The sequence below is a fragment of the Paralichthys olivaceus genome, chromosome 3 (genome assembly GCF_024713975.1).
Source record: "Paralichthys olivaceus isolate ysfri-2021 chromosome 3, ASM2471397v2, whole genome shotgun sequence".
NCBI classification, from domain to species: domain Eukaryota; kingdom Metazoa; phylum Chordata; class Actinopteri; order Pleuronectiformes; family Paralichthyidae; genus Paralichthys; species Paralichthys olivaceus.
In genome coordinates this window covers 5,067,608-5,082,318 of record NC_091095.1, presented here as the reverse complement: position 1 = coordinate 5,082,318, position 14,711 = coordinate 5,067,608, and the positions used below count along the sequence as shown (strand labels likewise).

The 14,711-nt window shown below is 41.4% G+C and overlaps 1 protein-coding gene across 1 annotated transcript in view; it reads right to left on the bottom strand.

Annotated features, from left to right (window-relative positions):
• The window catches only part of LOC109636515 (collagen alpha-1(XXIV) chain), a 74,727-nt gene that overhangs the window by 42,853 nt on the left and 17,163 nt on the right, over nucleotides 1–14,711 (bottom strand). The window contains exons 4-14 of the mRNA XM_020098260.2: nucleotides 13,029–13,082; nucleotides 10,039–10,092; nucleotides 7,578–7,631; nucleotides 7,212–7,265; nucleotides 4,974–5,018; nucleotides 4,060–4,113; nucleotides 3,019–3,063; nucleotides 2,178–2,231; nucleotides 1,680–1,724; nucleotides 748–801; nucleotides 319–363 (exon numbers count right to left, since the gene is read on the bottom strand). Of these exons, the coding sequence (XP_019953819.2) occupies nucleotides 319–363; nucleotides 748–801; nucleotides 1,680–1,724; nucleotides 2,178–2,231; nucleotides 3,019–3,063; nucleotides 4,060–4,113; nucleotides 4,974–5,018; nucleotides 7,212–7,265; nucleotides 7,578–7,631; nucleotides 10,039–10,092; nucleotides 13,029–13,082 (558 nt within the window). The remainder of the gene's footprint in view (nucleotides 1–318; nucleotides 364–747; nucleotides 802–1,679; nucleotides 1,725–2,177; nucleotides 2,232–3,018; nucleotides 3,064–4,059; nucleotides 4,114–4,973; nucleotides 5,019–7,211; nucleotides 7,266–7,577; nucleotides 7,632–10,038; nucleotides 10,093–13,028; nucleotides 13,083–14,711) is intronic.

The window sequence follows — 14,711 nt, the reverse complement described above, 5'->3', positions numbered from 1 at the left end:
TACGAGTGCAGGAACTTCTTACAATACGCCCTTGGTAGTCAAGGGATTTCAGCAGTGACAATATCTAACGATGAAAATGACAATACAGCCAATCACAAACACAAAACTCCGGCTCAACTCTCAGCTAAAACAGCTGGCATGGAAATTCACACTCATCCTCCATCTAAAAACAAAGCACATCCTGCTATCAATCGTCCAAACCGCGATCGAATAACTACGGACTAGCAGAACAAAAGATGGACGGGGAAGCGAACTTGAAATCAAGAACAAGGACGGACAGAACACAACACATCAATAAAAATGATAACTGATACTCACCCTTAGACCAGGGAAGCCGCTAATGCCAATCCCACCAACAGGCCCCTGTGAAACATCACAGCAACATCCTAAGTACACAGGACAGGACACTTACAGTATCAGGCATTTCTCTTTCCCAAGGCTACTTTGGAAATAATGTACGTGTGACTATGTTTTTGTGGCTGTAGCTTCCTGGATGCAAACTGCATTTCATCATATTTACGTCTTAGACCCTGAAACTCAACGAAGCGAGGAAGCTCAGAGATATCATGTGAACACTGTATAACTGGATATCATGAGATGTATCAATACAGCTGTATGTTTGATGAGAGAGGATATGGGACATGCAGGGAGACCCAGGCTTTTGAGATGGAGGAGAGAAAAGTGAAAGAGCAGAGGCAGAAGAATAAAATATGATAAGACCAAAATAAAAACCTGAAAACATCTCACCTCATTGCCATCAGGACCAGGAGGCCCCCTCTCCCCTACATCGCCCACCACACCCTGCAATGGAAGGACACCAACATTCAATTTAAGAGTCAAGGCAACAATGGTTCCGTTTGTTTTGTCCTTTTTCCTATTTTCTTGTAACTTTATCTACATTTCCTGCGAACACATGTCATCCAGTCTTTAATCATGCATTAGAACGTAAGATGCAGTTTCCCCGAGCTGTTGATCGAGATCAAATTTTCACTGAAAACAAGGCTAATTTAATAAAGCTAAATTAGCCAGTGTGTGGTGAGCTTGTGGAATACAACAGCCCCTGAGTCACAGACTTTGATCCACTTAGCCAGACATTGCTCAGTGGTCCAGAAAAAAACCCTTCAGATAAAACAGACACTGGGCCGTCTGCCCATTTGGCAACTTTAACACAGAGAAGCTAAGATTTGTTTTTAGAACATTAACTTTTCACAGTGTGAGATCCCAACCTAGACATTCCGTGCGTTTTTTTTTTTCTTAGTTTCACCAGTGCAGGAATTGAGCCAAAATACAGTACATGCCATGAAACACTTGAAAAGTGATTTGTCACATCTTGAACAGTGTTAAACCCTCTGAGAGTTCTTCCTCTTGTCTTTTCTCTCTCTGCAGCATTTAACCATTGGCTCTCAGTGTTATGCTGCATCAGCACATTTAAAACAGATGTAGAATACAAATTAATCTAAATTTGATGTTCTTGGGAATCACTCACAGCTATTTTAAAAGGACCGGATGGATAGATTTTCATAGGCTTTTACAATCCTGAGTTCACGATGAAATAACGCAGATAATTATGCCTGCAGATGATCCCCATAGTTTTTTACAGATGGCAAAGATCTATAAATATATTTGTCTTAAGAAGCATTTATGAACTATTCCATTAATCACAATTGACTCATTATTACGTGTCTTCCTTTGGGACCAGGTTTTCCAACAGGACCAGGAATTCCCTAGAGGCAAAAAAAAAACAGGATGACTGACTTTGGTTGCTTTCTTCAGTCTGGAATCAGAAGAATGGAGGAAACACTGACGTGTCTATGTGTGAAAATGATAAATTTTCCCTGTTACCTAAAACTTTTAAAGCTGTAAACGAAATGTTTACATAAAAACATAAATATTACTTCTGCCTTTAAAAAGATGAAACATAAAACAAACAATTCACTGGTGAATAAGTAATAACATATCTGTAAGTAGTCGTCATAACTCGAGATATAGATCTGACAATGAAATGTTGATTACTGCGAAGCCAAAAGAATTTGGCAACAAACCTCAGTCAGTGATGTAATAAATATAAAACAAAAGGATGGGGGCGGGGTTAAGAGTAGTGAATTTATGAGAGATAAACGAGAACAGGAGTAAAAACAGCATTAAGAAAAGGTGTGTGCTTAATAATCATTACTCACTTTCTCCCCCTCCGGTCCGAATGGCCCAGCAACACCAGGAAGCCCAATGAAACCCTGCAAATGAACAACACCTTTTGTTTTACATTGGAGTTGTTGTGTAGGATCAGTGTTCAAACCTCCCATTGTTCTATGGTATTCACTGACTGCTTAAGGACGAGGACACAATGTTGTTGTGTATGCACCATAATTAAAAATAAAGCTACTACACTCACGAGAACATCACATACAACAGAGAAAGGTTTGAACCTTTTTTTAAAGACAACACACAATTTCCTGGAGCTGTCATTTTGGACATGATTGGTTTTTATCAGACAGCATGGATGAGTCATCTGTGCAGCCCCGTCTCACCCTTGTTCTTGAGTCTCTGTGGCTCTTCACAATGCCTCCTTCAGTCTGACATAGTAATCCCAGCTCTCTTCTTTCTATGCACTGCACCGCTCCACTTAAGTCCCTTCTCTCACTAGCGCATTTGACCTCATTCCCTGTGCTTTCATACTTTCATACTCTCCCATCTGTTTGTCTTCCATCCACTTCTCTTCCCTCCATTCTCCTGTTGTGGGGGCATTCCTACTTGATGAGGACTGAGCCATAGTAAGAAGAAACAGTCGGCCTTCACAGAGGCAACCCAGAACCAGGACAAGACCCCCATAAACATTCTCCCATCAGGCAGCATGTCCCTGTCAGATAGTATGACAGAAATTCTACTCAGATCCTGAGCAGAGTCTCTGGAGCAAGGTTAGAGGCCTGTCACTGTCCTAATCCTTTCAGGAAATGAAGTGTTCAATCCAATGCTGGCGATTAAAAGAGTGAGGAAAGTGAGCAGAGAGCTACTTGTACTTACACGGACACCTTTAGGACCTGGGTTACCTTGTGGCCCAGCTGAGCCCTGCAACAAAGCAAAGACTCTGGTGAGAAGTTCTCATTGTCACAGCGCACACAAGCTCAAGCACATGTGAGGCAAACCTAAACACAACAGACACGACAGTCCGACAGCGACCTGATAATAGATACAGAAAGCCTGACTGACAGCTAAAAGAAAGCAGGTTTTACACGTCATACTTCAAGATACACTTGCAGGAAACAAATTTGATTGATTTATATATTTCATAGCAAACTGCATTTCTAATTCACTTAAAGTGTTAAAGGTTTGTTTACAGGTTTGTTATTTTACCTTGCTGGTTTACTAGAACAGGTTTGCATCCTGTAATGTACAAAATTTGGATTATTTGTATAAAGGAGCACTGCAGCTTCTAAAATGCTCCATTGTGGCTCATTCAGTTTCCCAAAAAACTTTGTCTGATCAGATTTTTCAGCTGAATCACTCTTTTGCACTCAGAACACATGTCGGACATTTCATGCAACTTCTTGATCAGCTGTAAACACAACAAAAGCCATGATAACAAAGGCTGAAATCAATTCAGATGTTAAATCAGAATGAACCAGCCGACAGACTCGAATCACCAGATAAGATTAAATCAGGATGCTGAGCTTTTATTTTCTGGCTCTCTTATAGTTCATGCGGAACTTTATAAACGTGTAATCTCTCAGTAAAACTGTATGAAGGCGGACATGCTATGACTTAGATGCTTTAAGAAATGTAAAAATACAAATGCCAAGACTGTAAAAAAGGCTTTTCAGGAGAAGCATTTTCTGCAGGAAAAGACAACTCGTTGGACATTGGCAGAGCTTTAAAAGAACATGCACAGTTATTGAAGTAAAGGTAAAACCCTGAGAGCATAATATGGGCACTTTAACTCAAAACGCAGTGTGAATCATGCAGCTATCATTAATGCATTCTCTGTGGAGTTCTCAGTAGAGCAATGAAGATTCTCAGGGGATCGATGGAGGAACTGGAAGCATATTTTTGTATTTTTCACTGCACCTGCCTGCCAGGGTAACCTGCAGCTCCAGCTTCCCCAGGAGGTCCTGGTATGCCCTGCAACAGAGAGAGTGAGTGAACTGTGAATGGGGAGATTAGATGGATGGATAAAGTGAAAGAGGAGAAACACAGACCCTCTTCCAGCGTTGCCAACTGAGGAATAAAACAAGCACTGTTCATTCTGGACAGCCTGGACGAAGACAACCCTGTCTGTTAACTTTACCTTTCTGCAACCTTCTCTAACCCCCCCCCACACCGGCTCACTCTACTGTTCATTCAGCATACTACTTACACTTTAAACATTTAGCTGATGCGCTTTCCCACAATTTAAATTGATCATGGGTTGCAATAATAATTAGCTACTTTTCCTAATTACACACGAAGTACGTAAACTGCTGTTATCACTGATTTGTAACAGGGCACAATTACAAAAAACCCACAGTAACAGATAAGTCACTGAGGACCGGCACAAAAGAATATTCAGCTTTAACAGAAGTTTTCCTTCTTCTGCAAACCTGCGTGTGTGTGTAGTCTTCTGGTGTGAATAGAGAGTGTAATGTGTGATGGGGTTCATTAACTGATGGGAGGAAGAGTTTGGCCATCACAGCGGGGGATAACATGGAGGATAAAAGGAAGATTTGATGAGAGGGGACAGACAAAATTACCGATCTAACTCCCTGACGCACAAAGTCACAGCGTTTAATTTAGAAGACAGACTGGAGTTGAAATATTAGTCTTATGCACAATTAAAGGCTTTTGGTCCTAATGGATCGATCCTGTTTGTGTATGACTGTAAACAGAGTCTGGGACATAAAACAGTCACAGGTTTAATTTATTGACGCACATGTCCCATTGAAGCTGATGTGAATTGCTGGTGTGATAGAAAACTTGTTTACACGCCGATAGAGACCACTTACTTGTTCTCCTGGCAATCCAAGGGGGCCTGGATAACCTTTAGGACCCTTGAAAATAAAATTAAACAAAGTATATTTAAACAAAACCATCACATGAATAAATAACACACAGAGACCGAAGCCATGACAGCGTTAGTGTTTGTGCAAGAAAGAAAAACGCCCCCACAGATGATCACTAAGGTTACCTCATCATCCTCTGTATATCCGTATCAAACTTTACGCAAATCCATCCACAAAACATCTGCTGGTGGAGATCACCAAAGTCAAACAGGATTCAACCTCTGGGTAAAACGAACATCTGTACAGTTACATCCATGTAATAGTCTTGAATTTCCTTTGGGATCAATAAAGTATCTATCCATCTATCTAGTCTGGACCACAGTAGTGGAACCAATGCCTAACAATCCAAATGAAACTGCTTTCCCTAGAGCGGCGCTACTTCCGTGGTTTAAAATGAACAATTAAATTATCAAAAATTTGGGAGGGTGGAGATTCAGTTGATTGAGGAAACGATAAGATGGGTGTGGGGTGTTACGGAATCTTACGTTATCTTTTACCCAAAGGCAACAGTTTGGAACGACTCAAGAGTTCAGAGGAGGTTGGGAGTGGCAGCAAGCATGGTTTGTACTTCTGGTATACTGTGGTATAATGTGTCTATTAGATGGGATTGTGCAAAGGAAGTAAATAATAACCATAATGAAGTGTGTCTGTGTTGTTCCAGATTTCACATTGAATGCACATTATCCAATTTGTGCAGTGCAGTTCGTACAAGTAATTTGGTCCTGATCTTTTGCAGAGCTCAGTGGGGGTGATGTTTATTCTAAAACTAGTCAAATCGAATACAATTCTTTGACGATAAAGGCTCATTGTAATCCAGAGTCAGTTTTGTACGAGAGCCAAATCCCATATTGAGTTTAACAAGCACTTCTCTGGAAACTAAACAAGATTTATTGTTCGGTGAATCTGAGCTTTTCCACTCTTCAGGCCTTTATTCTTCCTCTTACACAATTATCAACAACAAATGTTTATGGCTATAAAACACAAGGTCAGGGCCGGGTCAGGATGCCTTCGGGGCAGCCAAAGACCTTGAACAGTACCACTGACTGTGTCGTGTGCTTCCGAGGTTGTGACACCCGAACCCTCACGCTCAATAAAAAAGGGCCACTTGGGGGTAAAGAGCACGGGCCCAGAGTCAGTCATTTCCTCTGAAAATACCTGACGGGGCATAGTTCACGTGCTGAGTATATTCGGTTCAGCTACTGCAAATACTGGGATGGCCTCCTGAGAGCCAAGCTGGTGTCAAGATAGAGTGGAATCCAAAAGTCTGAGACCACTTAAAATGGTCTCTTCGGACGAATCCCACCATATGTGGAGACCAGACTCAGACCTTCAACATGGGGCTACCTCCACAGCTATGTAGACATAGCCACGGGGCGACGAGGAGGCCTACAACAGCAGATGTCTGTTCTGCATCAAAAGGCTGAAAGTTCAGTTCCAGTGACGGAAACGTGGCCTCACAAGCAAGCACCAGAAAGTCAAAAAGAATCTGAGTTAACAGATGCACGATGTGAGCATGTGTGACACAAGATGAACGCCAGCAACTGTCATTTCACTGATAGAAGCGCCCATGAAACTCTTCTTAACGCATGACGTCCGCTGACCTCTGGAGGTATGCTATATTGTGCATGTCGTTCAGTTCCCTGACCCAGGGTGCTCTTTCAGATGTCTTTTGACCTTGACCTCAAAGCCTATCAGGTTTAAGCGAGAAGGCAAAACAACCCAGCAGCAAGCTGACAGGGGCAGCTCGATTTAGAGACAGGTATATATTTCTTTCTAGTGAGATAGAGACAGACAGAGTGAAGACAAGCAGAGAGCAGGGTGGGCTGTCTCTGACCAGGTAACCAAACACTGACAACATGAAGAGGCGGCTGAGGCCTGAGCGGACATCTCGCTAATACTTTGGGGAGAGCAAAGTGTACATGTGTCTGTGCGTACAAATATTTCTATGATTGTGTGGACATAGGTTTTAAACCTTAATTGTGAGGACATTTTCTTCAGTTCTCACAAATTCAAACGTTTTTTTGAAAGTTACAACATTTTCAAGGGTCAAGCTAAGGTTTACTTCAGGATTCAGGTTAGACGTTTATTTTGAATTATTAAGATTAGGGAGACCTCTTCTATTTTCTGCAGAAGCCGCAGGTTCAAACACAGTTCAAAACTGTTTAACACCATAAATCTCACCGGTAGACCTTGAAATCCATCTGGTCCGGGCAAACCTGGAGGACCTCTGTCACCCTGAATGAAAGAGAGAGAGATGTAACACTTAAGAATCAAATAAAACATTTCAAAATATTGAGGATCACTGAAAAAGTTCAGGGTGAGTGGGACGGAAGGTTACATTTTTAAGATACACGATTCAAACTGCATTAGAGAAGTACTTGATATCTGAGGAGATGCCACCGTCTGATGTTGTTTGGAAGATAGTTTGAAGAACCACTTCACGTAAAATATCACACAAATAAGTTAAAGCTTTTTGATGAACAGAATACAGAGCGTAGCAGAGACACACAGGGAGTCAGACATGTGGTCCAGTGGCAGTTTTCTTACCTTGTCTCCCGGTAGAGCCTGACCTGGGGACAGCCCGGGGTCTCCCTTCGAACCCTAGAATAGAAATTATTCATTGGTCAGTTTGTTTCTCGTGTCCTGTGGTTGTAAATAACATTAACAGCTGTTTGTTCCCCGCTGGGAGAGAAGTTCCTCTAACACTTGTGCATAGTCGGGATGCCAGTGAGGATATTCTCCCACCAGATCATTCAGGACAACATTGTTGAAAGCAAATTATATTATCATATTATTTCACCAGAAAAGATGTGTCAGCTCTGTATTGATGTTCAAGTTAAATCTGAAATATTACCAACTGGGAGCTTTTGCTTTTTAGAAGATGAGAATTAGAAGAACTGGGAGGCTGTCGCTGATATGCAAATTGGTTTTATGTCTATCATTATAAGGAAATAAAAAGGGTCAGTTAGGGGCGATTGTGGGTTTTTGGGAAGTCACTGTTAGTGATGAATAAAAATATCTAATTTCCAAACATATAAACACTGTTTATAAAGATGGACGACGCAACTCCACTTCCTCCAGCTATCAAGACAAGGATCCAAAATATCGGAGAGAGTAGAGTAGTGAACGAAGGATGGAGCCACGGCAGCGAGGTCCCAGTGATACATGCGCTTGCTTGACCAATCATGAGTCAGCCTGAGCCGTCAATCATGATGTCTCAAACCGCTTCAAATAACTAATTAAAACCAAACTGAAACATGAAGACGTGAACATGTGTGATAGAGTTGTACGACAGAAACCATCTCTGAGAATAAATGTATTTTGTTTCAGTGGGGTTCATGACCTGCACTGCAACCGGCCACCAGGTGGCGATAGAGATACTTTGGCTTCACTTTTAGGCTGCAGCTATGTCGTCCATCTTTATCTATAGTCAATGGTTCCATAGCATAAAAACAATATACTGACATAAACAGTTTAAAGGGACATTTAAAAAGCTTAAGAAATCCCAGAATAAACTTTTGATGTGTCTTTTCTTTAGTTTATATAGTATATTATTATAGTTTATATACTAATTTCAGTTTCTTTCTCCATGAAAGCCTCTGACATGCTAAAGCTGTCAGTATCTGCTCCAAATAGTTATTATCTCTTTGGATTTTCAGTATCATATTTCCACAGTTTTGACTGACAGCCAGTGAGCCATACAAGATTCAGGGGTGAGAAAGAAAATGTTCTACAACTGCCTAAAGCCAGGAGTTCTTTCTGTTTGAAAGAGAAAGTCAACAGTGCATGAAGCACATTGAAAAGCTCTTTTAAGTCCTGCGAGCACATTGTCACAACATTTCTTCCTGTGCTTAGAACACATGTCAGCTAAGCTCAGCATGTGGGACTGAAGCATGTTCCTCTGTATTTGTCCTGGTAACCAAACACATTTTAACTGAAGATATTTTCCAAATCGAGACAAAGAGTCTCTCGATCCCTTCTCCACCTCCACAAAGGGGTTTGGGGCATTTGAATGAGTCACTCAATTCACTACGGCATTACATGCATGTGTATGTGTACACACAAATGTGGGTGTCCAGGCTAAAGGAACAGCGAGCGAACAGACGACTCCGTATTTCATAACAACAGGTCACAGGCCCGTGGCCAAATGTGCACAGCACGGCAAGGTCAGAGGTAACAGGGAACAAACTCATCCATCTCCCTGTGCAGTTAGGTGATTAATGAAGCAGGAAAGCAGAACATTCTTTGGTTTATGTGTGTGGGGTGAGGGAAGTGAAGAGAACATAATTCACGACAAGTACCTTCATAACTTTGTCTCATCTTTCGCTACGTACAAGCAAAAAGGGAACAACTTCCAGGTCCACATTCACATCAAAAGACAAACGAAAGAAGTCAGGATTTGTTCGGTGTTCCTGTTCCTTCACTGACTGCACATTAAATGCAGCCACTCTGTAGTAACCAGTCGATACCACAGTCACCACAAACATCTGCATGCAGCTGCCCACATCCTCGCCTGGTTGTACCCACGTATCCGTCACATCTGGTCCAACGAGGGCTCAAACTTATCACACAGTTATAAATCCTCTCTTTCCTCTGATTTGAGTTAGTGTCATGGCTAATGATGCTCTGTGATAAATATGATCCAGGCTCAGGGATTGGTCATATGCCATCAACCCCTCATGTGTCCTCCGGTCTCTGACACTGTGACAAGACAGTGGTTCATTATCATGCTTCCAACATTTGACTGTGTCAGACCTAATCCCACTTGTTCAAGCTCAAGTTCTTTAGAGAACAACACGTCAGTCTCATTAAATTAATTGACATTCAATAGGAAATTCACTTCCATTAACAAAAGGTGCAAGGTTGAATGAGTGTAATGAAAGAGCGTGGGAGCAGATTATGGTGCTGACATGATTGATTGGTGTTGGTTCTGGTTCAGATGAAACTCAACTGTCGGAAAGTTTCTAACAGCTGTTCATGTCTATTACGCTGAGAGGAGGCCACTCACCTTGGGCCCAGGGGGTCCGGGCTCTCCTGCATTTCCATGTGGACCGACAGGACCCTGAATAGAGGGAGAACACAACATTTCATTAATGTGAATTGTTGACGGCAAAAGATCAGCATTCAGGATGAGTTTCTGGCAGCCATGTGAACCTTGTCTTGTCTATGTGCTATGTAAATAAATCTGACTTAAAAAGCATATTTACACGTCTTCCTATACACACATGTGCACATTTATATGTTTGTATACATTCATACTATAAACACGCCACATTCCTACACATTCATACGTGAAAAGTCAAAACCGGCACAGCAGCTTTCTCCAAGTATCAAGTATTAGTCAAAGACACAATAAAGAAAACTACAGTCTGTTTCCATAACAACTGCCCACACAGGATGGCATATCCTTAAAGTCTGATAACGTTAACAATCAGAGGCAGCTCGTACGTCTGCTGCTCTGTGCTGAGACAGCAGAGACGTAACCACAGTATCACACACTGTCCTCAGCTTCCCACCACATAATGACTCCAGGCCTCCCTCTGGCTCCACTTTATGAGTTATCCTATGGGCTTAAGAATATGTTCTGTATCAGTCGTGTTCTTTCTAAACCTTTTACTAGGAGACATTTTTTACTGTCTGCCACCTCTCTGTCTACTAGCCCTTCTTCAATTGTCTCTGTCTTCCAGTCTGCCCATCGCATGTTCTCTGTTAAAAAACACAGCAGAAGATAGTTCGAACACATTGGGGGCTCCAGGCTAAAGGGAACTAGGGGGCCTCCCCTGCAAATGAAGCAATACCAAACTCCATCATTCCACTCTTCAGCCAGAGTGTACACAAACATACTTGTGCATACACATAAATATACAAGTGCAAACCCAACATCTGAGACACATCAAAACAAAAATTTGGGGGGGCTCTCACAAAATGGTCATTGCAGTGGATGAACATAATAAGCCATTCTTAGGGGCCCCCTTTCAGCTCGGGGCCACATGCAATTGCCTTCTTTGTCTGTGCCTCTTGCAACACCCAAGATGCAACAATACAAGGATGCTAACACAACGCAGGGGGATCCATCATAATATTGAGGGGTCGTCTGTCAAAAAAGTTGAACTTGTCTCCAGTTGTGCAGCAAGATAACACAAGTTTTTGTCAAGATGTTGCTGCCACCAAATAGTAAAAAACATATCTCTGGTAGAATCCTCTGAAGTTAGTCCCTTATTCCTTCAGTTTACCTCGTGATCCTCATCTGAAAACACAAGATAATTGCTGCCATTATAGCATTTTTTCAGACTTGTAAAGTCTTGTGCAGTGATTCATCATTAATTGTCTCATGATAGATTAAAACAACATGCCAGCTACACAGCGCCCTGCATTGTTGTACCCAAGAACATATAGTATAGAATTAAAAAACAATGAACCATCTCCAACATTAATGAGTAATGATTTGTCTATACATAATAAAGCTTTAAGCTAATTTCATTGGGTGTTGCCCTCCATAAACACTGACGATGTTGCTGTGCATGGCAGAGCTGCTACATAGACCAGGAGTGAACTATTTATACATGTTTCATCTAACACATACCACATTCATTTAGTAAAATGTGCCTTGTTCCGTTTAAATGTGCCTCCAGGGCCTGTGGTATGATCGCAGCATTGCATCATGACAGCCTTGGCAGTTGCGTTGAGCGCAGTCTGGAGATCAGAGCGGAAACTCGGCTCGTGCTGCCAATGCTTCAGCCATTTGCAGCTGGTTGCACCTGGAGCTGTTTGGAAACGGCCTAGATGCTCTGAAGGTGTTGACAACCAAACAAGGTTCCCTGCATCCTCAAAGAGAATTATCTCAGTATCAAGCACTTTTACAAAGCTCAGCTTTTTTCCTGAGTTTGATTGTGCTAACCACAAACCATCAGCATCTTTTAACCAGACACTTGAAACCAGATTATAATAATAAATACTGACAAAACCTGCTCATTGCCAAAACAAATGATGAAAATGCAACATTAAAATCTTCTAATCACAACACTTGTGTGCTCTGTTGGCCAATGTAGACTGGCTACTATTTGAAAAGTTATATCTGAACAACTGTCTTCTCTTTTCCTTTCATGACTTTCCATTAAGGATGTGCAATCATATGTTTTCATAATGAAGATGTCCACGATCTCATTTTCAAGATCGTGACATTAACCAACAACACAAATCCAGACTACATTCACAGACCAGCCTAACTCCTGCCTGTACCACTGTCACTATCAAAGTGTCACATGACAATTCGACGAGAGCTCGAAGCATGGATGAAGAGCTGCTGCTGCAAAAAAGGAAGTCAGCGTCTGTAGGGCTGAATGAGTCAGACCCTCATTCAAATGAGATTTCTCAAGTGGATCCTTTCACCTTTAAACACAAGTTGAAGATTTACTTGTGTGGGCGGTTGACATTGTATGTGACCAGTGTGTATTTGCAAAACTTATATAACTCATATTTTCTAAAGCTACAGTTAACACATGTCCTCAAACGCCTCACATCCAAGGATCCAAAGAACTCACAGTATCTCACCAGGTCCCAAAACATACACAGCACTGATTGATGCATTACAGCAGAAATACAATAAAAGCAAAATATGATCTAAACAGGTGGTGGCCACATTCTTTCTAGCTAACGATGTGGTGCTGTTCAAACTTGTGGACAGTGTAGGTACCCTCATACACATCTGATGCTTGACGTATCAGTGTCTTACATGAAAAACTATTCTTTAAATCTTTAAATTAAAGAGATTAATGCATGTGCTGGCTAAAGTTTAGATACTCTATGGTACATTTCAAAATGGAGAAGATTACAGTTCTAACTGTAGATCGTGATCGTGTGCAGAAATGATAATGATTAGATTATTTGGGAATATCGCTCTGTTATCTGGGATCAGACTACCAATTACAATTCTTGGTACATGTACTGTACGTAGAACTCTACAGTGGGCTGCCCATTACCTTAGCACAGGTTACTCACCCGAGAACCTCTTTGTCCCGGAGGACCAGGTAAACCAGGGGGACCAGCAGGACCCTAAATCAGAGACAGATGGACAGAGACAGAAAAAAGGGATAAACAATAAAACAATAATAACACTTTCCAGAACCCCTTTATTGATCAGTGATTTATTGATGTCAGTTCTGTGAAGTTCAGAGAAAACAAACCAAGGGTTTTCTATGATGATTGATTAGATAAACACCACTCGCATGGAGACAGAATTCATGAGCGGAAACTAATTCTGGTTTTGACAGGTTTTAACTGCATGTCTCGATATTACCACATATTTAGTTTGAACTAAGCTTATTTTAAATGCAACAGCATGTTGGATAAATAAACCTGTTTCTCACTTGTGCAGTGACTGGCTGATTAGTAAATAGAAGAGTTTATCATACAGGCATTTGAACATCTCTCTGAATATGCTGTTGATTCTTTCTTGCAGCTTTTCTACAATTCACTGCCATTTAACATCATAAATTTAGATAAAAACTGACAATAAAATGTTCACTATTCTATAGCGTGATTCTATAATGAGGTGCTGCGGAGCATCTTTGTCCCTGACGGAGCCAAGGATGGGCACAGTGGGACACATGAATCAAGACACAGCTGTTTGTTCCTCTGGACTCCCACACACAGACACATGGAAACTGTGAGCACAACACCGCCTTCGCCACAACAACAGGGCCCATAGACACCGAGGACCTTTAGGAGCAAAATGATAATATCCTCAAACTTCAACTGTGCTACTGAGACAAGGGTCACATATTTCCCCGAGGAGTAAATTCAAGAAGCCAATTTTTTTCTGGACACTCGAAGGGAGGAATGAATCATCCTCCGAACTTGTTGTGTGTCATCAACTTGAGCTGAATCTTAACACCCTCATTATTGTTATCTACATGTCGTCAATAAATTGGCTCAATAACAAACTGTGTAACTGAGGGAACACTATGGACGTGATAACGCTGATGAAAGTAATTACCTTCCTTCTTAAAACACGTCCAGCCGGCTGCTCTCTAATGTTTAGAGTCACATCACTATCACCTTTTAAAACCTTATAACGTCATAACTATAACCTTTGACTTGATGATGGATTTTAGTAATAAGACTTACGGATCTTAACTCAACCATTAACTCAGCCCTCCTGACATCCCGCGTTCACCAGAGAGTACTGGAGAAATACTTATTTTCGATATGAAAAATCTTGCTCAGTGTTTTCACCAGTTTTAATCACAATGTCAGTTTAGTTTGGAGAGTACAAGACCTCTGTGGATAATTTGCCTCTGAGTAAACCCCCCAGAATACTGAAGGAATCCTTTCTGGACCGGATCATAACGGGCAAACAGCCTGCAAAACTCTCCTGAGGCCCCATATCCACAAAAGTCTGAGAAACACTTTATTCAGTATTTTAATCACCCGGTTTGTTTTAGAGAGGTGAAGCTCTCTGAGGATAATGTGGCTCTCGGTAGAACCCACCTGAACAATGAACACTGAGGGACTCACAACATTAAAAGCAACTAGCACCTAAAAAATAAGTTGAGATAACTTAAGCAACAGCTTGGCTACCAGCCCACAGTCCCTCTGACTGTCTTTGTCTGCAAAACAGTGTCAGAGGAACTGATTGTTAACTAAACTGCTTTATTCAGTGCTTCTGCCTAATTTATTCGC